Here is a 27,965-nt window from a genome sequence, read left to right as displayed (position 1 = left end):
ACGCCAAATGCATCTGCACTGCCCGAAATAGGCCACGTGCGCTCCCGCCCCGGCCTGGGCCTCTCGCTGGCGCCCCGCCTGGAGGGCGGACCCTGTTGCCTCCTCACCTCTTCCCTCTTTTTTTCCTTTGCCCGTTTTTCCTTTCTCCGCATCTCCTTCCCTGTCTCCTGGCCTATGGAGATCTTACTCCTTGAATACATACTACCCAACCATGCATCAACAACCATGCAAGTTACCATTGCCGTTTATTGAGTGATGGGCCTACTATGCTCCGTTATGCTGAGCGTTTTTGGTTTCCTTTGATCAGCACAAGGATCATGGCCCACTTTACAGCTGAGCTAAATGAAGTTTTGGGAGGTAAATTGATTTGCCTATGTTATACAGTGGGGGTGTAATAGCATTCCTGACAATTGGTAGCTCAGGTGGAAAATTAGAAGCTCTCAGGATATTTTTACATTTTTGGGGGGGGCTGGGGATTGAACCCAGGAGGTCAAGTTACCACTGAGCTACATCCCAACCCTTTTTATTTTTTGAGATAGGGTCTCAGTAAGTTGTCTAGGGCCTCTCTGATTTGCTGAGGCTGGTCTTGAACTTGGGATCCTCCTGTTTCAACCTTCCAAACCAGTAGGATTATAGGCCTATACCATAGCGCCCAATGACTTCTAAGAATTAGTTTTGTGAGCATGGTGGCACAGCCTATAATCCCAGCAACTCGGAATCTGAGGCAGGAGGATCTCAAGTTCAAGGCCAGCTTCGGTAACTTAGTGTGACACTGTCTTAAAAGATTAAAAGGGGTGAGGATGTAGCTCAGTGGTAGAAGATCCCTGGGTCCAATCCCAATACAATTAGTTTCAAATCAGAAGAGAGATCTTTTACAAATTTTAATTTACAATATTAAGAAGTTGGGATATGGGGACATAGCTCAGTGTTAGAGCATTTGCCTAGCATGACTGAAGCCCTAGGTTCAATCCGCAGCAGTAAAAAAAGAAAAGAAAATGTTGGAATTTTACATATAGAAATTTCCCACTTCTCTTGAACAACCTAGTACCTAACTCTCCTGATTTATGAATGGGGCAACTAAGATTCAGAATGGAAGAAAAGAAGAAATAGCATGCAGTAAGCATTTACAATGTTGTCTCTTTACAATAGTCCTGTAGGGATCAATAGCTCCATTTGACAAATGATAAGACTCAGCCTTAAGTAGTTTGCTCAAAGTCTTACATCTGGTAAGCAGCAAAGTCCAACCTTGTTATTCTGTTGCATGGGAACGAAGTTACACCAAGGAAATTCATGGCAGAGCCAGGACTCAAACCTGATCATCCATCTGCAGAACCCAGGGCATAATTTGGATGTTGGAATTACATCTACTCAAATTTCAGTTCTTCCTGGGAGCTGAGAGAAGGGGGCAAATGTCCAAATATCACATGCAAGATTCCCCCTAAACTACTTTGTGTTCATTTTCCTTTTTTCTCTTTGGTACTGGGGATTGAACCCAGATGCACTTTACCACTGAGCCACATCCCCAGCCCATTTATTTATTTATTTATTTTCAGACAGTGTCTCAATAAGTTGCTTAGGGCCTTGCTAAATTTCTGAAGCTGGTCTTGAACTTACCATCCTGCCTCAGCCTCCCAAGTCGCTGCATTTACAGGCCTGCATCACAATGTGCAGTGGTGTGCTCATTTTCTATTCAAGTATTTAATGAGTTCTATTATGTGCCTGGTACCAGTCTAGGAGTAGTGAATAAAACAAACATACTGGTGCCTATGGCACTTAAAAAGGTGTAAAAATGGTAAACATGTGACAGTGGGGGGTGGGGGTGTAGCTTGGTGGGTAGATCACTCACTTAGTATGTGTAAGGCCCTGGAGTCCAACCCTAGCACCACCAAAAAAAAAAAAAAAAAAAAAAAAAAAAAAAAAAAAAAAAAGAAGTCAACAAGTAAGCAAATATGATAATTTATGAAAAAATAAGGGCAAGATGATCCAATAGGGAGTGGCTGTGGTTGAAGGGTTTCTTTAATGTGGCATCTCTGAAGAAATACTTTTGAGATAAACCTGGAACGATTAGAAAGGATTAACCATTTGAAAATCTGGAAGAAGATTGTTTGAGACAGAACTGCAGAGGCTTTAAAGCATAAACTTGGCATGTTTGAGTCAAGTACTGAGTTATGCACCGATAGTCCCAGTCAGGAGGCTGAGGCAGGAGGATCACTTGAACCCAGGAGTTCAAGGCCAACCTGGGCAACATAGCAAGACCTGTCTCAGAAAAGTCTGATGTGGTGGCACATGCCTGCAATCCCAGTGGCTTGGGAGACTGAGGCAGGAAGCTCACAATTTCAAAACCAACCTCAGCAGCTTAGGCCCTGAGAAATTCAGTATGACCCTGTCTCTAAATAAAATATTTTAAAAAGGGCTGGGGATGTGGCCCAGTGGTTAAGTACCCCTGGTACAAAAAAGAAAAAAGAAAAAAAGAAACAAATGAACTCTACATGCCTCAGAAACAGAAAGAAGGCTTGTGTGACTGGATCTGAGTGCACTAGCAAGGGGAAATGTAATAGAGAAGATGCAGTGAGTAGAGGTCAAATTATGGCTGCAGCTTATCTCCAACAAAGGCAAAGATTGCTTGTCCTACTTAGAGAGAATCAATGAGACTCAGCTAGTGACCTGCCTCTGAGGGTAGTGAAAGTTTCTTCTGAAAAGGAGGCACCTACTGTTACTAACAGAAGGAAAAGGGCTCCTTCCAATTGTTCTACAAACCTGTACAAGTATCTGTTTGCACTCACATGTAGTTCTTGTTCTTGAGAGTCTCATGGTCTATTAAGAAGATTGTGATGGGTTTGGGGATGTAGCTCAGTGTCAGAGTTCTTGCCAGGTGAGGCCCTGGGTTCAATCCCCAGTAGTTCTCTCTCTCTCTCTCTCTCTCTCACTCTCTCTCTCTCTCTCTCTCTCTCTCTCTCTCTCACACACACACACACACACACACACACACACACACAGAGTGATAAAAATGCTTAACAAGGTCCTGAGTTTTATCCCCAGCTTTGTAAATATATAATATATAAATATAATAAATCATTTATGAACATACAAAAAGGACAATAGGTCTTCTGACAGAAGAGTAGTGGAATAAGTGAACAACTCTAAGTGGAATGGACATTGGGTGCAGGCCTCCCTGAGATTACATGCCAAGGGGATAAATGTGAAGAGCCTTCAAAAAGGGAGTTTGCCAGATGGCAAGGAGTTTATGGGATTGTAAACTCATGAAGAGCTGATCATGTTTCAGGAATACCCTTCACAAAAGCATTTAGTGAGGCCTACAGATGCCCGATCCTTCTTAGGCCTGGGAGTAGAAAACTGAATTTGGAACTTGACTTCCATTCTTGAATCCTGAGGATTTGGTGCATAATTTTTATTATGCCTAAAACAAAACATCTCCCATATTTTTTCTTTTTCTTTAAAAGATGGGTTTTGCTATGATGCATAGGCTGGCCTCAAACGCCTAGGTTCAAGAGAACATCCTGTCTATAGGCCCCACCACCCCACCTAGTCTACCACCGAACCACATCCCCAAAAAAGGAAACAAAATTTAAAAAGCACAGAGCTGAGCCCACACAAGTGGAAGGCCATGAATGCCAATAATGAGTTACGCTTTACAGAGAGGTAATGGGGAGATATGACAGGGCTTTCGATGGCGTGGGGTTGGGGGTTTGACTTGGTCAGATGCAATTTTACTAAGTTCGCTGGTATCAGCTTGGAAGCCGAACTGATAGGGTAAAAAAAGGGAAAACAGCAAGTAGGATCGTCCAAAAGCCTCGAAGGGCTCCATTAGGTCAACGGATGCCTGTGCATAGTAAGCCAGAAGCTGCCTAGGACCCCTGCCCTGATCGCAAAGTTCTGGGTTCTCAGGGTGTGCACTACTTGGCAGGGGTGGGAGGATCGGGAGGAAGCTCCTTACAGTAAACTTTCATTGGTTTCTAGGGAAGCCTGTCGGAAAGCTAAGATCTCGCGTGAACTTCTATCCAGGACTATTCCCGCACGACCATTAGTTGAGACCCGGGACTGGAGAATTTGCAAAGCAATCAAGTACTTTATTACTTAAAAGGGTGAAGAGGCGTAATGTTTTAAGTTCCCAGCCAATCAGGGGAGTTTCTCTTTTTCCTTCTTCCCTATTGGCGCTCTCCTCGGAACAAGCCACGAATGGGATCCCTGCTCCCGAGGATGCTTGGGGTGCTGGCAAATACGGTTACTGTTTGCCAGGGATGAGGAGGCAATCTGTTTACCCTCCCTTTGGACTGTGCAACCAGATGATGGGTCTTGATACATAAAAGGACCCCTGGGAAGCGGAGTTTTCCAGTGTCCTCGTAGGCCGTGCATCTGTGTTGGGACCTTCGGCTCTGGGCGGGTCTGCAACATTTCGCCAGGGCCAACAGCCACTTCCCACCTATTCCCTGTAGCTTGCCCCTCCCTCCGCAACGTCGCTCATTTTTCCTTTTAAGGATCATGTTCCAGGCTGGTGCCTGTGGGCAGTCAGACCTTAGGCCTCCGGCATCAGGTGATAAATCTGGTGGCCCTTTTAAAACCAACTGTCAGAGGTAGAAAGTGGCTGACCGTGCCAGCATAACCTCTTTATTTAATGGACGCAAAGAGCACAAGGAACCTGCACAAGTTTACAAACTGAGGGTTTTGCCTGTGGTGTCACCTCTACTCGTTCATTCCTTGTCCTGCACGACATACACGTGTATACACAACCACACACACCTACAGAGTCCAAGCCTCAGACAAGAAACAGTTTATTAGTAAGGAAACACATGGAAATGTGGCTGTCAGCCTTGAAGCTTCCCTGGTCTCTGTGACTTCTCCTCTCTAGTTCTGCCCTTGCCCAGCCAGCTGGTCTGTGCTGATGTCCACCAGAACGTGGGTGTGGCATTCAGGCTGGATGCCATATGAGTGCTCCTCCTGTTGGTTCTGGCCTATTTCACTAGTGACCAGATGTCAGAATGGGTCCAGGTCCTCAAGGGCACAATTTGGGCTCTATCCAAGAGTGCCCTTCCTGGCTAAGACCATGTCCAGTGGCCCACAGTTAGGAGTGGGGTCTGCCTACCACACTGCAATACCTTTCCCATCAGGATGATTAAGATGCCCTGCCTCATTTGACACCTTAAATTCCAGATGTCCCATTGCTGCACCTCATAGGGTCAAACAAATGCGCTCAGGGTGTTGGTATCCCATGGCAAGTTTGGGAGTAGTTCTTATCAGACAAGAGGCAGCAGGAATTTAGGATTCTTTGAGTTCTCAGGCTAAGACCAGTTTCTAAATTTCAAATAAGTATTTATTGAGTGCCTACTGTGTGCTAGGCAGTGTTCTAGAGTTTGGGGGTACAGCCCATACTGACAAGGTCCAACACCAAGCCAGGACAGTTTCCTGAGCATCAATGTTATGGTCTCCAATTTCTAGTTCTATCTATTCACTCCTTTCTCCCATTTTTTTTCCCCTTCTTTTCCCTCCCACCACCTCCCAGGCCCTGTCTGCTCTGCTTCAGCAGCAAATAACCCTCCCTTTGGTTTACTGGGCCTCCACTTTCCCTGGACCCTATCATTCCAGTCCCACTGGTGGCTCCTCTTTGAGGGGCCTTGCTCGACCATCCCCTATTCCAAAGGGCCTCAGAACCAGGTGCCCACGCTGGTGCTTGATACGGGCAGAACTGTCACCAAAACCCTTGCCACACTCTGCACACTTGTATGGCTTCTCCCCGGTATGTGTGCGCCTATGTTTGACCAGATCTGAGCTCCGGGGGAATTCCTTCCCACAGAAGCCACACACATGGGGCTGGCTGGGTCCAGAGGGCTGGGCCCGGACTCGAGGTCGAGGAGCGGTGGGTGCTGGGCCAGGTGGGTTATGTGGCCGTAGAAGAGTAGATGGTGGTGGCCGGGCACGTTCACCACGGTGGGTTCGGAGGTGCTTGACTCTGGCCGAACTGTCAGCAAAACCCTTGCCGCATTCAGGACAGAGGTAGGGTTTCTCCCCCGTGTGTACTCGATGGTGTTTCACCAGGTCAGAGCTTCGGCGGAAGCCCTTGCCACACTCGGGACACTTGTGGGGTTTGTCACCAGCCAGTGGTGGGGGTGGTTCCCCAGCCTGTGGGCCTCCAGGCTCAGGCTCCAAGCCAGGCAGGCCAAAAGGCCCATCACCAGGGTGTGAAGGGCTTCGAGGCGTTAGTGGGGGGCTGGTGCCAAGAGGAGGTGGAGGTGGGCTGGGGATCAAAGGGGCTACAGGGTAACCTGGAAAGCTGAAGTCCTGGGGTTCCATGTGAGTGAGGCGGTGGCGAAGAAGTGTAGAACTGAGGCTGAAGGTGCGGTCACATTCTGGGCAGGCATGAGGCCTCTCACCACTGTGGGTGCGGAGGTGCTTAACCCGGGCAGAACTGTCAGCAAAGCCCTTGCCACACTCAGGGCACAGGTAGGGCTTCTCTCCTGTGTGCACCCGCAGGTGCTTCACTAGGTCGGAGCCTCGGGCAAACTCCTTTCCGCATACATCACAGCCAAAAGGCTTGGGCCCCAGGTGGCTCCGCTGGTGGCTCAGGAGGCTACAGCTTAACACAAACCGTTTGCCACAATCAGTGCAAATATACGGCTTGTCCTGGGCCTTGGGTCCCTGTGCAGCTGTTGTGGCTGCCCGAGATGGCTGCCGGCGGGGCACCACTGGTCGGGGGGCTTGCTCCCCCCGGTGTGTCCGCTGGTGCTTTATGCGGGCAGAACTGTCACCGAAGCCTTTGCCACAGATGCCACACTTATAGGGCTTCTCACCAGTGTGTGTTCGCTGGTGTTTCACCAGGTCAGAACTCTGCCGGAAGCTCTTGCCACATTCACCGCAGATAGTGGGGCGCTCACCAGCAGGTATCCGAGGCCGAGGAATCTTTGGAGGACCCTGGGCTGGTGGCCGGGCCCTATAGGGTTTCTCACCACTGTGAGTTCGCTGGTGTTTGATGCGGGCTGAGCTATCCCCAAAGCCCTTGCCACAGACCCCGCACTTGTAGGGTTTCTCCCCTGTGTGAGTCCGCTGGTGTTTTACCAGATCTGACATCTGCCGAAAGCTCTTGCCACACTCACCACACACTGCAGTCCGATCGCTACTAGCCTGGCCCCAGCGTGGTTCTCCTAGGACCCGGGGGCCTCGGTTTCGAGACTGAGGCTTTCCTAGTCCCTCTCTCTGAACCCATAAGTCATCCCAGGTCTGGATACCTTCGGGTTTGAGAGAGTCATTTCCTACTTCGTGAGCTGGAGCCAGATCTTCTTCTTCCTTGAACCCCAAGTCATCCTCTTCTGGTGGGGTGTGTTCAAACACATCCGGCTGAGAAATCACGACATTCTCACTCCCTAGACCTAGGAAAAGAAAAAGAAATCGTAGCCCTCAACCTTTGATTCAGCCTCTTTGGTGTGTGTGGGAAGCAGTGATGGGAATGGAACCCCAGGCCTCCAGCAAGCCTTTTACAGCCCTGAACCACACACCCCACCCCCTATCTATGACAGTAACCTCTCCAGGAAGACTTCCTTGACACTGTGCGGTCTCAAGGATCTCTCTTTCTCCTCTGAACTTCTGGAGCACTTATTGTCTGTGCCTTTCAATAACAGTGGTAATAACTTCTTTCACTATGTCCTTAATATATGCCAATCCCTAAACTAAGCAATATTGTATCCTTCTGAACAATCCTAGGAGGTAATACTATTATATCACTATCCCCATTTTACAATCATGGAAATGCAGAGAATTTAAGTTATCTGCTCAAGGTTCTAAGTTAGAAAGTGGCCAAGCCAGCTTTCTAACTCAGGTCTGTCTGAACCCAACCACATTTTATGGCCTTTATTTGGAAAACTTGGTATTTGCTCTCTCTGTTGTATTTTGTTATTTTAGCCTATTCGGTAATTTATTATTTCGATCATCCTGTGTGTACTCACATCCATCTCTCAAGATGCTTAGGGGTGGTAGGAGAGATAAAGTATCACTAATAATAATTGTGGGTTTGGAACAATCATACTTGTGTGTTGTCACAGGAGAGGAGATAAGGAGACAGGGAATGGCATTCACAGCAGAGCAAAGAGAAAATCATGAAGAGGAATGGAAGATAAAGCTGGAAACGGTTGTTGGGACTAGTCTGAGCATGCAAGGTTTGGATTGAACACTAGGCTAAGTAAGGCTTTAATTACTAGCCAGAGGGGAGCTAGGAGGTTTTTGAGAAGAAAGACAGGATTAGATCTGGAATTGGATCAATTTGGCTGCAGAAGTGCATCACTGGAGAGAAAAGGGCAGAGGGGAGTTCATTGCAATTGCTGGGATGAGACTAAATGAGGCCTGAAGTAGGGCAGAGGCAGTGAGGATGGTGAAGATTGTGGGGGAGGGGGAGAGTCCTTGAGAAGATGCCCCTAACAGCCTGGCACACAGTAGGTACTCAGAAACGTTGGCTCCTTCCCTTGGTTTTTCTCTCCTCCCCCTCTCTCCCTGGAGGCACAGCTTACGTTCGATTCTTTTTGGGTCTCGGTGGGGCAGAGCCCGGCACTAGAGTCCCCACCCAGGTATTACCTGTCTGTGAGGCGCATGGCCACGGCTCTCACCTGTGCGGGCGCTTCTCAACCGTTCCCTCTCCTCCGGGCCATGGAGATCCGAGCCCCAAGGTTCTACCGCGCGCTCCATCCCCAGCACGCCGCCCTGGGCAAGGGGACAGACATAATCCTGTGGTCACACAGCCATGTGCGGCCCGCGGACCCTGCCGCTGCCCTCTGTCGGCCGGCGCGGGCACCCGGCCCCTTCGGGTCCCAGGCGCCGGGCGCGGCTCCCGGTAACCCCCGCCGGCGCCACCGTCCACCCCTGCACCTGCTGCTCCTCCTCCCGGCACGCAGCCGTCCCTCTCACCTCGTCCGCCGCCTCCGGCTCAGCCACCCGGCGCCCTCCCGAGCTCCTCTGCGAGGTGCGGGTACTCAAGCCACCGGCGGCTCCGGGATGCGGGCTCCGCGCCAACCCGGGTGGGGGCTCGGTCCCAGGCGTCCCGGGGGCGGCCGCCGGGGGCGGGGACGGGAAGCGGAAGCGCTGGGGCGCACGGAGCCGCTCTAGGACCTGGGAGGAGCTGCACGCCTGTGGGGGACGCCCGTGTTGGCGGGAGCTCGGTGGCCCGCGGGTGGCTGCGTGCAGCCGGGAGGGCTACTCTAAGCCGAGGACAGTGGCCCGAACTCGGTGGTATTAACCGTGTGCCTCCTGGGCTGCAGCTGGGTGATGAGGGCTGAAGACTCTTCCTAAATGTCGCTGTGTCTCGGGCCACCCGCGCAGACCTCTGGGGCTGGCCGGGAGCGCCAGCCACCCTAGCCGGGGAGAGACAAAGAAAGAGGGATCCAGAGACGGACCCAGGGAAAGGGGTGGGGGAGAGACCAGGCAGACAAAGGGCGGCGGAGACCCCAGACGGGGTGGGGCGGGGCGCCGAGACACGGGAAACAAAGCCCGGCTGGTCCGAGAGGCCGAGGACCGAGGTGGGGGCTGGGCTGGGGGAGACCGAGGCAGGAGCAGAGAGTAGAAGGGAACGTCAGGTAAATGGTACTAGGGAGAGGCAGGCAGATGCCGTCAGACCTGCGGCCCCCAAATAGACCCTGAACCAGACTCACACAGCCCTCATGTAAAAGCCCTGAGTCAGAAAGGACGCCCAGGCAGAAAGAGACGATGGACAGCGGCTGACCCAAAATACAGGGGCAAAAGATTTGTCACCAGAAACAGAGGTGTAGAAACAGTTAAGAAATAGTTATAAAGTCATCGAAGTGGCCTTAGGAGCAATGAGAAAAGGAAGCAAAGAACCTGGAGGGAATCAGGCCCTGAGCCAGAGAAACAAAAGACGGCAGTGAAACAGGCAGAGACAAAGAGACAGAGACACAAAGAAAGAAGCTGCTAGAAAGGCTGGGAACAGGTTGACAACCCTACAAAGACAAGCCCAGGAAGAGGCTGAAGAAATAAACACTTTTTCCATTCTGGTGGGGCCCTGGCTGGGGCTGATTCTAGCTAGGGGACCCAGGACCCTGGAAACATGATTCCAGGACCTACTTTTATAGGAGGGGTGACTGGGATGTGTCTTCAGCCCCTTTGCCAGTGGTGAGGAGAGGTAATCACCATTTTTTATGTTAATTCACATCTGTTAGCGCCTTAGTGCCAAACCAGGTGATTGGCATAAAGAGTTGAGAAATTCCAGATCTGTCTTGGAGTACTACCAGATTAAACCAGCAAGCACACAACTCTTTCAAAATCAAAAGTGTTTGCTTAACATGCTCAAGGCTCTGGATTGGATCCCAAGGACTGGAGACGGGAGTGGGGGAGTGGTGTTGGGGAGGGCAGGCAGAAATAGAATTGTAAGGGTGAGAAAGTTATATGGACCTGTTCAAAATAGTGTAGGAGAGCTGGAAAAGTTCTCATGCATGGGAAGGAGTGCATGGGTCTTTGGTAAGCGTGGAGGTTCCATATTGATCATAATCCCAAAAGACATCTACTACCCGCATAATCATCTTGATTGTTGAAATCCCAAAAGATCAAAATTTCTAAATTCTAAAATTCTGAAAATCAGGGCTGGGGATGTAGCTTAGTGGTAGACTGCTTGCCTGGCATGCATGAGGCCCGGGGTTCCATCCACAAAATGGCAAAAATAAATAAATAAACAAAAATAAAAATCTGAAAATCACAATCTTTAGGATGCAAGATATTGAAATCATGAAAGTGAAAATCCTGAAAACTGGGATTCCAGTTCAAAAGAAAAGCCAGAGCTTTTGGTGAACAGTTGTAATCCCAGCGGACTGAAGCAGCAGGATCACAAAAGTTCAAGAGCCTGGCAACATTATGAGACGCTGTTTCAACACACACACAAACACAAAAAGCAGGATAAAGTGCCTATGGGTTCAATCCCTAGGACCACGTTAAAGAAAAGACGAAGAAGAAGAAGAAAAGGCATAAAAAGCTGAATTCTGGGAAGGGATTAGTGTGTTGTTTTTTCCCTAAGAGATCAACTTTCAGTGTGTTATTCAGATTGGCCCCAAACTTGGCTTCTGCCTCATTCTACTGGGTAGGTAGAACTATAGGTATGTACCACTGCACCCAGTTTTAGGTTATAAGCAGGATAGCTGCATAATGTTAGAAGGAACACCTAGAAACCTAGTAAAGCATTATTCTGGAGTTGTCTGTGAGGGTGTTTCCAGAGATTGACATGTGAACCCAAGTAAACTAAGTGAGAAAGATCTGCCCTCAAATATGGGCAGGCCTCATCCCTTACATAGGCTGGGAGCCTAGAGAAACAAATACAGAAGGCAAGTGGTCTCTGTCAGAGCTGGGACAGAGTTTTTTTCAGCTATTTGGACATTAGAAGTCCAGACTGGCTGACATTTGTACTCTAGAACTTACACCAGCCCTTCAGGTATTCAGCCTCAGATGAGTTCAGGTGTTCAACCTCACAATGGGAATTATACCATCAGTGTCCCTGGTTCCAAGGTGAAGCCTCTGGACTTAGACTAAGCTATGCCAGTGGCATCCTAGGGTCTCCAGACAGCCTGTGGTGGGATTCTCAGCCACCACAATCATGTGAACTGATTCAATTGAAATCCCAAACCATAATAACAAACTTGGAATTAGGTAGGATCAAGCTTTCTAAAAGTTAATTTCAAGATGTTACCAATAAAGTTTATTTTTTTCCATTCAGACCAATGCAGAAAAATCAGATGAGTAGATTGATTGGCTGCATAATATGACAAGGAAGGAAAATTTGGTTTAAAAATGTTATCATTTGAGCTGGGTATGGTGGCACACGCCTGCAATCCCAGTGGCTCAGGAGGTTGAGGTAGGAGAATAGCAAATTCAAAGTCAGCCTCAGCAATGGCAAGGCACTAAGCAACTCAGTGAGACCCTGTCTCTAAATAAAATACAAAATAGGACTGGGGGGCTGGGGAGATAGCTCAGTCGGTAGAATGCTTGTCTCTCAAGCACAAGGCCCTGAGTTCGATCCCCAGCACCGCAAAAAAAAACAAACAAACAAAAAAAAAATAGGACTGGGGATTGTGGCTCAGTAGTTGAGTCCTCCTGAGTTCAATCCCTGGTACTCCCCCAAAATAATGTTATCATTTGTCTGTATTGGCTTTCCTTCCAGCTGATGAAATTACAGGAACTCTTTTTTTTTTTTTTTTTTGGTACCAGGGATTGAACCAGGGGCACTTAAACCCAGCCTTTCTTTTTGGTAGTGGGGGGCCACTGGGGATTGAACTCAGGGTCTTACTGAGTTGTTTAGCACCTCCCTTTTGCTGAGGCTGGCTTTGAACTCACCATCTTCCTGCCTTAGCCTCCGGAGCCATTGGGATTACAGGCATGCACGACCAGGACCAGCTCCAGGAATTCTTAATGAATTAAAGTTGTATTTGCTTGAAGACGCCAGACAAGTTTCAAGCTGACTGGTTTGAAAATAATTATAAGAACTGGGAGTACAGCTCAATGGTAGAGTACTTGCCCTCCATGCATGAAGCTTAGGTTTGATCCCTAACACCACAAAAGATAAACAAAAAATTATGTTTAAAGTAGGATAAAATGGGCTAAGGAAATGAATAGACATTTCACAGAAGAAGATCTACAAGCAATCAACAAACATATGGAAAAATGTTCAACATCTCTAGTAATAAGAGAAATGCAAATCAAAACCACCCTAAGATTCCATCTCACCCCAATTAGAATGGCGATTATCAAGAATACGAGCAACAACAGGTGTTGGCGAGGATGTGGGGAGAAAGGTACACTCATACATTGCTGGTGGGGCTGCAAATTAGTGCAGCCACTCTGGAAAGCAGTGTGGAGATTCCTTAGAAAACTTGGAATGGACCCTCCATTTGACCCAGCTATCCCACTCCTTGGCCTATACCCAAAGGACTTAAAATCAGCATACTACAAAGATACAGCCACATCAATGTTCATAGCTGCTCAATTCACAATAGCCAGACTGTGGAACCAACCTAAATGCCCTTCAATTGATGAGTGGATAAAGAAACTGTGGTATATTTATACAATGGAATATTACTCAGCCATAAAGAATGATAAAATTATGGCATTTGCAGGCAAATGGATGAAATTGGAGAATATCATGCTAAGTGAGATAAGCCAATCTCAAAAAGCCAAAGGACGAATGATATCGCTAATAAGTGGAGGATGACACATAATGGGGGGGAGGGAAGGGTTAGTGTTAGGGTTAGAGTTAGGGTTAGGGAGGGGGGCAAGAATGGAGGAAGGAAGTACTGTATAGAGGGTAAAGAGGGGTGGGAGGGGTGGGGGGAAGGGAAAAAATAACAGAATGAATCAAACAACATTACTCTATATAAATTTATGATTACACAAATGGTATGCCTTTACGCCTTGTTCAAACAGAGAAACAACATGTATCCCATTTGTTTACAATAAAAAAAAATAAAAATAAAAAAATAAAAATAAAAATAAAGTAGGATAAAAAGACACTTAAGTGTTGGGTGTTGTTGTTCACTCACCAGAATTGTTTCTGCCAAATTTGGGGTCTTCTATGAATGCATTCAGAATGGATTTCTACATACCCCCAAAACACAGAAGCATCACACAGAACATGGGAAAAATTAGCAGAGAAAGCACAATAGAATAATTTCAAAAAGAACAGTGCCACACTACATAGAAAATGAGTGTGAAGTTGCTAGGCATGGGGGTGACTTGGAACGCTGAGGCAGGAGAATAACAAGTCCAAAACCAGCATCAGGAACTTAGCAAGTCCCTAAACAACTTAGCCAGATCCCATCTCAAAATAAAAAATAAAAAGAGCTGGAGAAGTGGCTCAGTGGTTAAACAACCCTGGGTTCAATCCCTGGTATCCCCAGCCCCCTACAAAAAAGTATAGAATAAACATACAAAGTGGCAAAAACAGGTCTTTTTTTTTTTTTCTGGGTAGTGAAGATTGAACCCAGGGACACTTTTTATTTTGACACAGTTCTTTTTATTTTGACACAGGGTCTTGCCAAATTGCTGAAGCTGGCCTCAAACTTGCAATCCTCCCGCCTTAGCCTCCCGAGTATAACAGGTATGCACCACCATGTCTGGCTTGCATGCTATATAAAGAACTCTGGGAAGATCAGAATCTGAACCCAGGGCAGAGGTGGAGGGTATGGAGAAAAGGAGATCAATTTTTTTCTGATGGATAAGCAGGATCTAGAAACCAACTGGTTATACTTGTGGAGGGTGAGGGTGAGAGAAATTCAGAATGATGTGGGGTTTTTTGTTTTGCTTTGTTTTGTGGTGCTGGGGATGGAACTCAGGGCCTCCCAGATGCTGGGCAAATGCTCTACCACTGAGTATATTCCCAGCCTTTCAGAGTTTTAATTGAGACAGTGGGGCTGCTCAGCCTGATGAGAAATGGAGGAGGAGGGGCTGTGGTGGAGTGGGAAAGATATAATCATCTCTTCCCTTTATATCTAAGTGCTGTTTCTCCCCTGGCACTTTTAGCATGAATGCTGTGAGTCATGTTTACTTGTGGCTGTCTCTCTCCCCAGAGATCCGAAATGCTGACTTAATTCGCCCTGTCTGGATCCTCGGCAACTAATCCAGAAGAGCAGTCACTGGATATTAACTGGCAGCACCACCATATTGCTCAGCTCATGTAATAATAATAACTAGCATTTTGCATGAGCTCATCTCATTCGCTAAAGCACTATTCTAAGAGTTTTGTGTGTTAACTCATATGCTGCAGTCTTTCTTCTCCTTTTTTTTACAGCACTTGGGATTGAATTTAGGGCACTCTATCCCTAAGCTACATTCCCAGTCCCTTTGTTTTTTTTTTTATTTTGAGATAGAGTCTTGCTAAGTTTCCAAGACTTAGTTCTTGAACTTGGGATCCTCCTGCCTCAGTCTCCCAAGTCATTGGCATTATAGAACTGCACCACCCACACCCAGATTGCTGTGATCTTGGTCATGTCCTAGGAGGGGAAATTATTTATTTATTTATTTAGGTACTGGGAATTGAACCCAGTACTTTATCACTGAGATACATCCCCAGACTTTTTTTGGGGGGGTGGTGAAGGGGTACAGAGGATTAAACTCAGGGGCACTTAGGCACTTAACCACTGAAGCACATCCCCAGTCCTTTTTTGTATTTTATTTAGAGACAGGATCTCACTGAGTTTCTTAGGGCCTCACTAAGTTGCTGAGACTGGTTATGAACTTGTGATCCTCCTGCATTAGCCTCCCAAGCCACTGGGATTATAGACATGTGACACTGAGCCTGACTTGAGGGAGAATTATTAATCTGTTTTACAGATGAAGAAACTGAGTCACCAAGAAATTAAAGTGATATACCCAAGGTCACATAGCTAGTAAGGTCACACAGTTCTAAATAACTGCAGGTCTCTATAGTCAAATGTACCTTGCAAAACCTATGAGGAAGTTGCTGTGAGAGAAAGAGAAAGACCCAGAGAGGCAACTTTTTCTTTTTCTTGTTTTTCTTTTTGGTGGTGCAAGGGATTGAAACTAGGTCCTAGTAATTCTAGGCAAGCGTTCTACCACTGAGTATACTCTAAGACTGAGAGGCAACTTTTCTAAGGTTACATAATGGAAATAGTGTTAGAAATTAACTTTAAAGTAAGGATAAGAAATACTCATAGCAGTGCTTGCCTAGCATGTGGAAGGCTCTGAGTTTGAGCTCCAGGACCATTTTAAAAAGGGGGTATATACATGACAGTCTGGATGAATCTTAATAAATAATGCTGAATAAAAGCATTTGACTAAGTGATATACATGTATGTGTATATATACATATATATATATATATATCCATTTATATAAACATATACTGAATAGAATGTACTTCCGGCACACTACACATTTTTCAAAATGCATATAAACCAAAAACATACATTAATGACATTAGCATAGTTGCCTTTGGATGGGGCAGAGAAAGGAGTGAGCAATGGGACTATATTAGTCTGTCGGGGGCTGGCATAACAGAATATCACAGACTGGGTGGCTTAAGCAACAGACATTTATTTTCTCGCAGTTCTGGAGACTGGAAGTTTAAGATCAAGATGCCCACATGGTTGGTCTCTAGCCAGGCCCCTCTCCTTCAGTTGCAGGTGGCTTCCTTCTTGATGTGTTCTCACTTGGTCTTTTCTCTATGCTTATACTCAGGGAGAAAGAGAGATGGTGTCTCTTCTTCTCATAAGGACACTGGTCCTATTAGATTAGGGTCCCAAACTTATTTTATCTTAATTACCTCTATAAATACCCTGTCTCCAAATACATTTGGGGTTAGGGCTTCAACATATGAATTTGGGGTAAGGGACAGGATTCAGTTCATAGTAGGGGCTAAGAGGAAAATAAATAAAACCCAAAGGGGTGGAGAAAGAAAATGGAGTTGGAGAAGCAGGCAGTATCCAGATTAAGCAAGCTTTCATAGACTATGGTAAAGAGTGTTTTTAAAGCTCAGAGAAGTTCATTTACATGCTCAAGGTCAACCAGCCCATAAGTAATAAAGCCAGAATTTGCATGTATAGCTGTGACTCCAGAGCCCATGTCATTCAAACCCACAGGAATTCTGATAGCAAAGCTTAAATATGTGTATTTCATTTTACAGGAGGAAACGAGTTCAGAGAGATCAAGTAATTTGTCCAAGGTTGTACAGCAAGTGTTAGGTGCTGGGGTTTGGGGAGTTCTGACTTCCAAATGAGGTGCCTTTTACATGTTCTGCAATCTCCCAGCCTTTGACTCTGACTACTTTCATTTACTCATTCTTTCAATCATCCATGCATCTGGTATTTTTTTAAAAAACACTGGGGATATAGAAATTGGGAAAACATGGTCCCTGGCCTTAGAGAGCTCAGCTGGGAGCAGACAGTAAACACATGTGGGTATTAAGGGGCCTGTGAAAGGTACTGGGAGGCTAAGGGAGGGGAAGGACTCTGCCTGGAGTAGCTGGGGGAGATTTCCTAGAGGAGGCAGAGCCCCTCGAATCAAATGCTTGAAAGACAAACAGGTGTTTTCCTGGTACAGAAAATGGCGGCAGGGCCAGGAATGTTCTGGCCAGTGAAATGGGGCGATCAAGAAGCGGGGGAAACTGCTGCCAGGCCAGAACTCTGATTTGATTCTGAGGTCACTGGGGAGTTCCTGAAGGGTTTGAGCAGGGGGGTTCTTTGGCCAGAATTCTAAAATGTGTTCTTTCTGACAGTGGTGGCCAAAGACCTGGAGTCTTTTTAAGAATCTATTAGGGAAGCTGGCATCTTAGCTCAGTGGTAGAGCACTTGCCTAGCATGTGTGAAGCACTGGGTTTGATTCTCAGCACCACACATAAATAAATAAATTAAAGGTCCATCAACAACTAAAAGAATCTATTAGGGGAATGGGGTGTAGCTCAGGATTTAGCACTGAGTTTGATCCACAGCACCAAAAACAACAAAAAGTCCATGGCAGGCTGGGGGTCTAGCTCAGTGGTGGCATACTTGCTTAGTATGTGAACACTGGTTCAATTTCCAGCATTGCAGGGGGGAAAAGAAGTTCATTACACGAGCCAAAAAATTGATGACCCCTTACTTTCACTTTTGTTTTGTTTTATGGTTCTGGGGCCCCTTTGTATTTTTTTTTTTTTTTTCCCCTTTTGGTATTGGGTATTAAACACAGGGGTGCTTTACCGCTGAGCTATATCCCCAGAAATTTTTATTAAAAATATTTATATATATATACATATGTATATTTATTTATTTTGGTGGTCTTGGGTACCAAACCCAGGGCTTCAAGCATGCTAGGTAAGTGCTCTACCCCTGTGCCACAAACCCAGCCCTTATTTTTTATTTTTGAGACAAGGTCTCACTAAGTTGCTGAGGGTCTTGCTAAATTGCAGAGGCTGGCCTTGAACTTGCTACCCTTCTGCTTCAGCCCTTGAGTCGCTGGGATTACAGGTGTGCGCCATTGCACCTGGCCTGATGGCCCCTTCTATTTCTAAACCCATTATGGATTTTGGTCCACTCAGACCCTTGGAATATTTTTGCCGTCTTATTCAAGACTTTGTCACACCTGCTAGAGAGAACAGCCTGCTTCCTTCCTCTCTGCCCATACCTCACCTCTCTTCCTGGTGACAAAAGGGCTTGGAATAAAGGCATGTGGAGAATGAAGGGATTGAAGCTGCCTATGAAGGTGACATGCAGAAGGGTCCAGGTATTCTTGGACTTGGCTTTCCCCACCTCTCTGGTCTGGGCTGGTTTGAGCATCTCAGCTTCCTACACTGCCCGCCCCCTTGTTTGCTGCATTCAACTTCCTGCCCCACCAGAGGAAGTGGGGAGCGATAGCAGGTGCAGAGACATCCAGCGGAGCCATGGTGAGTCCTTGTGCCCAGGAAGCCACGCATCCCAGCCTAACCCCTGCCCCCAGGGTCTCCAGAGCCCGGTTGACCCATAGTAGGCTGACTTCTCCAAGTCTTCAGGTTCAGGCTGAGGTCCTGCCTGTCACTCTCAGAAGTCTCATATCACCCCCCACCCCCAGCAGGACAAAGAGTATGTGGGTTTTGCTGCGCTCCCCAACCAGCTGCACCGCAAGTCCGTCAAGAAGGGGTTTGACTTCACACTCATGGTGGCAGGTCTGGAGGTTCTAGAGAGAGACTTGTGGGTGGAGGTGTCTTCAGAAGACCCTGGCTGTCCCCTCATCCCACCAGTTGGCCTGTTCTATCCACAGGGGAGTCAGGTCTGGGGAAATCCACCCTCATCAACAGCCTGTTCCTCACCAACCTCTATGAGGATCGGCAAGTGCCAGAGGCCAGTGGTAAGATCCTACTGCCATCTGCAGGCAGTGCCCTCGGTCCCCTTCTCTAGGTCGCATTCTCCATTCAAGTTCACTTGAGTGCCCACTTGCTTTTCTGAGACTGTTTCCTCCCTTGAAAAAGGGATGGGACAACTGTGACAGTGGAAAAGGAAATTAGTCTTGCCTCGAGCCCTATGCTGTCCTCTAACCTCTCCTTGTCCCCACAGCTCGCCTGACACAAACACTGACCATCGAGCGTCGGGGTGTCGAGATTGAAGAGGGGGGCATCAAGGTGAAGCTGACCTTGGTGGACACGCCTGGCTTCGGGGATTCTGTGGACTGCTCAGACTGGTGAGGAGGGAAAGGGACAGGGGCTGAGCCTCTCAAGGCAACTACTTTGTGGAGGCCCACGGGACAGTTACAGGGCTGATCTGTCCTGGTTTCCAGACTCAAAAGGAGACACCAGTTTCTGGAAGCCCAAAGTATGCTTCTTGACTTCACACCAACACTCCCAACCAGTTTCCTTGACATATATGGTTGGAGTCAAAGGAACTATTTCTCATCCCCATAGCCCTGGTGAGCCTTGTCTCCTTGCTTCTGATCTCTGACCATATGTCCTCTCCCCACATCCCAGCTGGCTACCTGTGGTTCACTTCATTGAGGAGCAATTTGAGCAGTACCTCAGGGATGAGAGTGGCTTGAACCGGAAGAACATCCAGGATTCTCGAGTCCACTGCTGTCTCTACTTCATCTCACCCTTTGGCCGGGGGTCTGAAAGGGGATCCTAAGGGTTGGGGCATTGGGGAGGAGATGAGGGGAACTTGCCCCCTGGGACTAGGTTCTGACCAATTTCTGGGTGCAGGCTCCGGCCCCTCGATGTTGCCTTCCTCCGGGCGGTACACGAGAAAGTCAACATTATTCCAGTCATTGGCAAAGCAGATGCCCTGATGCCTAAGGAAACCCAGGCCCTCAAGCAGAAGGTGTGGGTGATGACCTCTGATCTTTGTCCCCAAGTGAAGCCAAAATTCATGACCAAAGCTGATCTCAGTTTTGACTTCTTTGTTCTTGGGGTGTTCTTTTTGGAACACTGGGGGAGAGCTTTTGGGAAAGGTGGGCAGCAAACCACCAGAAGTAGCCATATCTTTAGAGGTTTAAAACAGGTTGAAACCAGGCGTGGTGTCACACTAGAAGCTAAGGCAAGAGGATCTCAAGTTCAAAGCCAGCCTCAGCAACTTAGTGAGGCCCTAAGAAACTGTCTCTAAATAATATATATGCAGCCCCAGGGCTAGATACTCAGCTAAGACCTAAGGGCAAGGGCATGGACATGATGACCCCTGACATCCTTCTGACCCCATGATGCTGACGTTCTCCTACCCCAAGATCTTCAGAGTCTTATCCTACTGTTTCTTTCAGGTCTTTCCTGGTCTCTTGATGTTCTGCCCCATATTAGAATCCTCTCAGTTTATCACCATCTGTGTCTTGATTTTGTTTTTTCGTCATCCTGTATGTCCATCTTCACCACCTCTGTCATTCCCATCTTTCTCTCTCTCTGACTACCAGGTATCTCACTGTCTCTGGCCTTGCAATGTCTGTCATTCATGGCCTGTGGTTCTCACTCTGTATCTTTCTCCTCTGAGATACGGGAGCAATTGAAGGAGGAGGAGATCAATATCTATCAGTTCCCAGAATGTGACTCTGATGAGGATGAAGACTTCAAGAGGCAGGATGCAGAGATGAAGGTATGAGAGGAAGGGAAGGAAGGGACAGAGAAGCAGAGGTAGATGTGGAGGCTGAGGTTTTTACCTACAAGCAGCAAACGGTGACCCCCGACCCCTGTCCTCTAGGGAAGCATCCCTTTCGCAGTCGTTGGTTCATGCGAGGTGGTTAGGGATGGTGGGACCCGACCAGTGAGGGGACGCCGCTACTCCTGGGGTACTGTGGAGGGTAAGGTCAAGCACAAATTCTGAGGTCAGCAGTAAGCCGAGGCTGCACCCAATATGTAAAGTTGGGGTGGGTTCTAAGTCCTGGGAATTCCTAAAAGTCAAAACAGGGGACCTTGGGCTGCAAACGAGAATCCTTGGCTAGATCAGCAGTAGGACTTCCCGCCGACTGAGGGTGGGTTTGGACCGGAAACTGCCTGACGCTCACTGATCCGCCCCCAAGTGGAGAACCCACATCACTGCGATTTCCTGAACCTAAGACGGATGTTGGTGCAGACACACCTGCAGGACTTGAAAGAGGTGACACACGATCTGCTCTACGAAGGCTACCGGGCCCGCTGCCTACAGAGCCTAGCCCGGCCTGGGGCTCGTGATCGAGCCAGCCGCAGGTGAGAGCCGGGACCAAAGATTTTGTTGCTTCCAAAGCTCCACCCTTGGGGCAGCGTTCAAGATTGCACAGTTCCCACCCTTGACCCCGCCTCCCTATCCATGGTCCCGCCTCCACCACCCAGATCTCTCCACACGCTTTGCCTCCGAACCTAACCTCCCAGACAAGGCCCCTCCTCTTAGACCCAAATTCGCCCCGGAGGGTTCTTCCTCCGGCCATAACCTACAATTTCAGATCCCGTCCCTGATTCCTCTGCCCCTTGCCTCTACCCGCTAGTAAGCTTTCCCGCCAGAGCGCCACAGAGATCCCGCTGCCCATGCTGCCTCTGGCCGAAACGGAGAAGTTGATCCGCGAGAAGGACGAAGAGGTGAGCAAGCACCTCGCTTCCCTTCCACCCAAAGCCCCAGATCCTCTCCATGGTCCCTCTCTGGCGTCGCCGGGTTTCGCTGCCAATAATCTTGCTCCACACAGCTGCGCCGCATGCAAGAGATGCTGGAAAAGATGCAGGCCCAGATGCAGCAGAGCCAGGCGCAGGGCGAGCAGTCGGATGCTCTCTGAAGCCCCCGCCCGGCCCTGTCTTACTTCGGCTCCGCCTTCAGTCCGTTTCTTGTCCAATCCCGCGACCCTAGACTGCCCCGCGTCTAATTTCGGCGACTCAGCGGGTGGGCGCGCCTTTGCTCTTGCTTTGTGTTGGTTCTCCGGGCTAAACGTTCAGCCTGTCCCGGAGTTCGTAGCCCCGCCCCCAGTCCGCTCTCCGCCCACTTCCCAGGAGGCGCCCCCAGCCCAGCCCCTGCCCGTCTCCCCTCTTCAGACTGTCTTCAATAAAAGACATAGCTTCCCTGGCCTCACGCGAGTCTTCTTGCTGGCGGGAACCGGCCTAGGGGGTGGAGTCATCCCCTGCTGGTCTCCAGCCCGCTATTCATTCATTTTTTGGACACCCTCTTGCCCAGCCTCCTACCTGAGTCCCTCTCACACAAACTTATTGAAGGCGCCGCCCATAAGAAACAAAGACCAGTTGAATTTTATTGGGGATCGGGGTGTGGGTCGGACTGGCTGGAAGCGTAGGCCGCCAGAGGTCTAAGAACGACCTCTACTCCTGGTCCTTAGCGTCACCGTGCGTGATGACGTAGCAGATGTTCTTGTAGTCTACATTGCCGCCCACGTCTGGGGGGAAGGCTGCCCACATATTCTTGATCTGCGGGAAGATGCAGGGGCATCTCGAACCTGTCCTTGCGTTCCTCCTCCCTCTTCCCGAGCCCTCTCCAACCCCTCCCCCACTCACCTCCTCCGGAGTGAAGCGGTCACACTGGGTGGTAAGCAGCTCCTCCAGGCTGAAAGGTGACAGGAGGAGTTAAGATTGGGTTTCTGATTCTTGTTCACTCCCTCTCACTTTATCCCCATTTACACTGGTTTCCAGAACACTCTGGCCTTCCGGATTGCTTTGTCCTTCCGCACTATTTGCTGTGAAATGTAATCCTATTGCCCAGTCCTATTTCTCCCTTACTCTGCCAGCTCCTAGCCTTCTGTATGGGAGCAGCTGGAGGGGGGCTACTTACAACTGCTTCTTGATGGTGCCCTTCCCCTCAGGGTCCAGGACCTTGAAGGCTCCAGTGATCACATCCTCGGGATCAGCACCTGAGGGGGTCAGGGGGAACATGAGTCTGGAGGGTCCCTGGAGGTCTGGACTTGTACCCAGAACACTTCACTGACCTTTGAGCTTCTCCCCGAACATGGTCAGGAAGACAGTGAAGTTGATGGGCCCACTGGCTTCCTTCATCATGGCATCTAACTCCTCATTCTTCACATTAAGGCGGCCTGGAGGAGGTTGGCGGAAGCAAGGGGGAATTTGGGTCCTGAGGCAAGGATCATGCATTCCTATAAATTTAGACCATCCCGCCCGTTTTTCACAATGCAGACTGAGGCCCTAGATGGAGCTGACAGGGTTGGAATCAAGGTCACTGAAAATTACCGCTCCCCCTGCCCACCACCTTGAGTATTTGTGGTTGGGACTGGGACTCACCCATGGCTGCAAAAGTGTCCCTAAGATCCTCTTTGTCAATAATGCCATCTCGGTTCTGGTCAATTACAGTGAAGGCCTGTGGAGGGCAGGGGTGGGGAGAGATGAGGTCCCCATGGCTTGGCTTCAGCATCCCCATCCCAGGCATATCAGATTCTGGCCCCCCAGCCAACTGTTCTCTCCCACCCCAAGCAGGGAGGGGAGGAAGGAATTCTAAACCTTTTCCCTCCCCCTAACAGGTGCACATTCCAGGGAGGGGGTTGTGGGTAATGGCAGGGGTGCCTTTAGTCAGCTTTCAGCTCCCCCTACTCACCTCCTTGAACTCCTGGATCTGAGTCTGATCAAACATGGAGAAGACATTGGAGCTTCCGCCCTCTGCTACTGCCCTTCTCTTGGCCTTCTTAGGTGCCTGGGGAGTGAAGGTTGGGCAAAGGGATCCATTGGTCAGTCCCTAGACCTCTCTGGGGGGCAATGTATTAGACCCAGTGCTCACTGTGGTTTATGTCATCATGGCCAGCTAGATTCAGAGCTCCTTGAGTCCCTTTTTCTAAAGTAACTCTTCTTTCCCTTGGGACCTCTTGGCTGAGGGGCTCCTTTTAGTTGTATCTCCTGAATTCCCATTTGCAGCTCCTGGGTCCCCATACTTCCATCCTTCTCAACAGGTAAAAGCTTTCCCCCTTCTGAGTACCCTCAGCCTGCCTCCTTCAGTCCATGGTATGCTGTGTGACCCCAATCCACTCATTTTCTTTGTCTGAACCTCTACTTTCTCATTTATAAAATGGGAGTCCATCTGGTCCCAGAGGACTTTAGGAAGATGGAGTACAGGAAATGATGGAGCAGGCTTTGAAAAGGCCAGGAACCCTGAGAGTGGAATGTCTGGGCCAATTAGCACTGGTTGGGTCCTTTAGGCCATCACTTCGACTGTTCCTCAGTAGTGATACCAAGGAAGTGAGGAGTCATCTTTTTATCTTTAGTTGGATTGGAAAGTTGCTACTTTTTCCCAAAGGGTCAGAATGCCCTAAGTCTAATGGATCTGACCAGGGGCTGGGGATCCTCACTTACCATGTCTTAGGTCTCCTGGGGGCAAGGCAGTGGCTCCAGCTGGAAAGAAGCAGAGAGTCAGCCTGGCGCAGTCCCGCTGGGGTTATATAGTCCTGCCCCAGGGAGCCCTTAACATACCAGGGTAACCTTAGCCCTGCGGGTGCCCACCCCAGATACCAAAATAGCCCAGCTCAGGGCCTTTCCTTTCTTGGAGGGCCAGCAGCAGCTGGAGCACAAAGAGGGAGGAGGGAGTGGGTCTTGGGATGCAGGTCTCATTAGGACCTAGACAGGAAGGGATGTTCTTTCTCCCAAAAGGGGGCCAGAATGTGCCAGAGTTCAGAAGGGGCCCAAGCCAAGGCTCAGTTCTGGGAGAGAAATGAAACCGACCCCTGTACCCCTGAGTGGAATAGACTCAAATCTAAAACCAGTAAACATGTATTGAGTATCTGTAATGTGCCAAGCAGTGCACTGGGCTTTGGGGGATGCTTTGGTGAACACTATTGCTTCACCTCCACATTGTGGGGTTCAGAGTCAAGTGTGTATGTTTGCGTGATGGCAGAGCTTAAAAATGGGAGAGAACCATCTATGGAAACTGGAGTATCCTGAAGGTCTCTTATAGACTTTTAAGAAGAGGGGAGGCTGGGCATGCTGCACCCACCTGTGATCATCCCAGCTCTCAGGAGGCTGAGGTAGGAAGATCAATAGTTTGAGGCTAGCCTGGACAACTTAGCAAGACCCTGTCTTAAAAGAAAGAATAAAGAGGGCTAGGGATTATAACTCAGTGACAGAGAACCCCTGGGCCTCATCCTTAGAGCACAATAAATAAATAAATAAATAAGATTTTGTGCAAGATTCTCTATGGTCTCAGGCTTTGTGTGTTGATCACCTGGCCTTGGCTTCTTCTCTATAAAATGGAAGGAAACATAATTCCCATCCCACAGAATTGTATTGAAATTAACAACTAGGCCCTGCCTTGGTGGAATTTGTAGTCTAGCTGTAGACACAGGAATAAATGCAAAGAATGACATATCATCTGGTAGCGAGCCCAGAAGTAGAGGGCATGGCACCCTGTCTGAGAGTATTGAAATGGCTTACTGAAGGCCAGTGGAAGCAAGTCAGGTGAAAGTGGAAGGGTAGGCAGGCTAAGCAGGCTAGGCAGAAGATGTGGCATAGGCAAAGGTCTGGACAGTGAAAGATAAGGTGTTAAGGTTGCCACAACTGTTATGAGGCTACAGCAGAGGATGCAAGGAATTGGTGGTCAGGAACCGGAAGGACCTTCAATGCCAGGTGAGGGTGGAGACCTGGAGAGCTTGGGAAGGTTTGAAGCAGAAGGAAATGATCAGTATAACTCTAGATTATTTTTCTGGGTACCCGTGTAGAGCCTGAGCCTCAGAGGGGAGTCAAAGAAACCAAGAGTGAAGCTGCCTGACACCTCCTCCTAGGCAACTGAGATGGCTGGTGGCTTCTTTCTTCATTCTGGGCAAGAACCACCTTGGCTGACTGACACTTCCAAGACTTCTAGGGCCCAGTGCCCAATTTCCTCCATGCAGTGGATGTCTGGAAAAATAGTCGTAGAAGTCCCAGGTTCGCAAGTATAACCATCTTTCTCTTCCTCCTTCCTCTAGGACCTGATGTCCTGAGGAAGGTGCCTCTGCCCTTCCCCCTCCTCTAGCCCCATGCCAATGCCTCTAAGACATTTTCTTTTCTGGGCATTGGGGCCCAGCCACCTGTTGTCTCTAAGAAGGGAGAAGGAGCCACCCTAAACTTAGCAGCTGCTCTTGGCTTCCTGCACTGTTCCCTCTTCTGCCTCAGATGGCAGCTGACACACCTTATATGGTTACCATGGGGGTCCCGGCCAGGGAGGAGCCCATTTATTAGTGGATTCTAAGAGGGGAGGAGGAATTAAAAAAAGGGAATGGAGGGGTCCTCAGGAAGCTTGAGTCAAGCTTGGGAGGTTAAGAAGGAGATCAGACACTGAAAGGGTGTTCACAGGATCTGGGTCTGAATTGGGAATAAGGAGCCTCAGAAACCGAGGACTGGGAAGTTGGGAGCTAGGTAGGTCTGACTGCAATTCAGCATATTAGATGCCATAGATATTGAGGCCCTTTTACTCTGGGGTTCAGGAGAATGGTGGTCAGAGAGAGGTGGGTATTTAGAAGCTGGAAAATTGTAGAACATAAGATCGGGTCTTCATGTTTGTGGTCTAAGGGCAACCTGGAGAAGCTTATGAGGTTAGGGTCTAGGTTCTTAGCAGAACATGAAGAACACAGATGAAACGATGAGGGGAGAGGAATTGGATAGGACTGGAGTCCTGGATTCCTCAAAGAATGAGAACACATAAGGGAGAAATCATGATACTGGGAATTCATAGATCTGGGGAAGCACCCAGAGGGATGAAGTCTGAGGAACTTGGGCCTGGGTTTGGGAGAGGAGCTCAGATAGACTGGAGCTGAAGAGAGGGAGTTAGGGGCTGGGATTTCTGCAGGAAATGGAAGGTCCAGAGAGATGGGTCGCTTGAAAATTTCGGGGCTCTGAATAGAGTCGAATTAGAGATAGCGAAGTCAAGAGTACTGGATCAGGGCATTGGATCCGTGGTGGGGCTCAGAGTCCCACAGACCACCAGTGAGAACTCAAAAGCTCAATGAAGACTGGGGGCCCAGAAAGGACACAAGAAGGGCAGCGTGGCACTCTTATTTGTTAAGAGCCACACTCATGCCCCCGGCCCCTTCTCCGCGCTGTCACCAACTGTTACTCGCCTCTGGCGCTTGTCTCCGGTTGTCACCGACTGTCACTGGGCTGGTACCGCCTGCTGGCAAACCTCCCTGCCCCTTCAATGCTACCATTGGCTGAAGTAGTTATCTATCTTTCTACAATGTTGCCAAAGTGGAAGAAAACAATTATTGGCTGACGAGGCGAATAAATCACAAACTTGGCCCGCCTTTTCCCAGCTGTCATTCCTTCCTGGCCATTTTGGGAGACCTAAAGAATTTCTCAGCGTTTCCTATTGACGGTGGATGCTGTCTGTCACCGCTCAAATAGATGTCACTGTCTTGTCAATTTGATCGCTTACTTCCCTTCTCATTGGATCCCTTCTTACCATTCTTATTAGCTAGAACGCTGTCAGGCCCCGCCTCTTGCCCCACAGCACCTACCTCCTTCCCCGCCCTTCCGTGGTCGTTCACTCTTCAGCCATGTTTATTGGCCAGGAAGGTCAGGTCCCCGCTTTTCTATTGGTTACTTTCTTGGTCCCCCCTCCGCCTTCCCTTACTCACCCTCTGATTGGTCTTATAGCCCTCCGTCTTCTTCGTTTCCTCGTTCCAGATTACCCACCCCCTTCCCGCCTCCAACTCCACCCATCCCTCCATCGATTGGCAAGAGCCCAGATCCTTCTCTCCTATTATTCGTCCAAGTCTTCTGACGAGGCGGGAGAAAAAAGGGGCGCGATGGGACGATCCGCGCGCAGGCGTGGAACGCCGAGACGCTAGCTGCTCCGCCGGCTCTGCATCTTGTGCGCAAGCGCGACGTCAGCAGCTGCCCCAAGCGAGAGGGAGGGGGCGGCGGCGAGAGCGCGCGAGGGGGGTGAGAGGGCACGAGCAAGACCCCGGCGCTGGGCGCCCCCAGACCCCTGCCCCGCCTCTGCTCTCCCTGGTGCCTCCCGCGCGCCGCCACGCCTCCGGCGCGCGCCGAGCCGCGCCCTTCGCCCTCTCCCCTTTCCCTACGGGCGGCTCCGGCGGCCTGAGGGGCGGCGCCTTCTGCGGCCTCCCCGGCGGGGGGATGTGAGGGGCGGCCCGCGGCT

At 49.1% G+C, this 27,965-nt stretch overlaps 3 protein-coding genes across 5 annotated transcripts; 1 reads left to right on the top strand and 2 right to left on the bottom strand.

Annotated features, from left to right (window-relative positions):
- Window positions 1-4,773: 4,773 nt before the first annotated feature.
- ZNF48 (zinc finger protein 48) lies at window positions 4,774-10,443 on the bottom strand. Its single transcript, XM_079120815.1, has 3 exons — window positions 8,905-10,443; window positions 8,607-8,700; window positions 4,774-7,379 (listed from the first exon to the last, which is right to left on the bottom strand). Exons 2-3 carry the CDS (start codon window positions 8,683-8,685, stop codon window positions 5,593-5,595), a joined length of 1,866 nt encoding a protein of 621 aa, XP_078976941.1. The 5' UTR covers window positions 8,686-8,700; window positions 8,905-10,443; the 3' UTR covers window positions 4,774-5,592.
- A 7,145-nt stretch (window positions 10,444-17,588) lies between these two features.
- On the top strand, window positions 17,589-27,949 carry SEPTIN1 (septin 1; the record flags this gene model as incomplete). Of its 3 annotated transcripts, none has more annotated exons than XM_079120817.1 (11): window positions 17,589-18,364; window positions 18,532-18,622; window positions 18,718-18,804; window positions 19,011-19,134; window positions 19,418-19,552; window positions 19,646-19,763; window positions 20,421-20,522; window positions 20,628-20,727; window positions 20,947-21,112; window positions 21,388-21,478; window positions 27,491-27,949. In XM_079120817.1, exons 1-11 carry the CDS (start codon window positions 18,362-18,364, stop codon window positions 27,947-27,949), a joined length of 1,476 nt encoding a protein of 491 aa, XP_078976943.1. In that variant the 5' UTR covers window positions 17,589-18,361. The 3 variants fall into 3 exon arrangements, with proteins under 3 accessions (XP_078976943.1, XP_078976942.1, XP_078976944.1); XM_079120816.1 differs by having other exon boundaries at window positions 18,529-18,622; XM_079120818.1 differs by lacking the exon at window positions 27,491-27,949 and adding an exon at window positions 21,583-22,287 and having other exon boundaries at window positions 17,615-18,364; window positions 18,529-18,622.
- Window positions 22,110-24,310, bottom strand: MYL11 (myosin light chain 11). Its single transcript, XM_079120827.1, has 7 exons — window positions 24,191-24,310; window positions 23,442-23,537; window positions 23,132-23,207; window positions 22,822-22,926; window positions 22,668-22,746; window positions 22,394-22,442; window positions 22,110-22,306 (listed from the first exon to the last, which is right to left on the bottom strand). Exons 1-7 carry the CDS (start codon window positions 24,191-24,193, stop codon window positions 22,202-22,204), a joined length of 513 nt encoding a protein of 170 aa, XP_078976953.1. The 5' UTR covers window positions 24,194-24,310; the 3' UTR covers window positions 22,110-22,201.
- Window positions 27,950-27,965: the final 16 nt, after the last annotated feature.

This window comes from Sciurus vulgaris (genome assembly GCF_902686455.1).
Source record: "Sciurus vulgaris genome assembly, chromosome: 18".
NCBI lineage: Eukaryota > Metazoa > Chordata > Mammalia > Rodentia > Sciuridae > Sciurus > Sciurus vulgaris.
This window is presented reverse-complemented; position numbering and strand designations above follow the sequence as displayed.

Bases quoted from the DNA above. Each gene is read 5' to 3' on its own strand.
- ZNF48 (XM_079120815.1), bottom strand. From the start codon at position 8,685: ATGGAGCGCGCGGTAGAACCTTGGGGCTCGGATCTCCATGGCCCGGAG. The intron at 7,380-8,606 runs GTGAGAGCCGTG...TTCTTTTCCTAG, and splicing joins GTTGAGAAGCGCCCGCACAG to GTCTAGGGAGTGAGAATGTC.
- MYL11 (XM_079120827.1), bottom strand. The intron at 22,927-23,131 runs GTGAGTCCCAGT...AACCTCCTCCAG, and splicing joins GGACACTTTTGCAGCCATGG to GCCGCCTTAATGTGAAGAAT. The intron at 22,747-22,821 runs GTCAGTGAAGTG...TGACCCCCTCAG, and splicing joins GTTCGGGGAGAAGCTCAAAG to GTGCTGATCCCGAGGATGTG.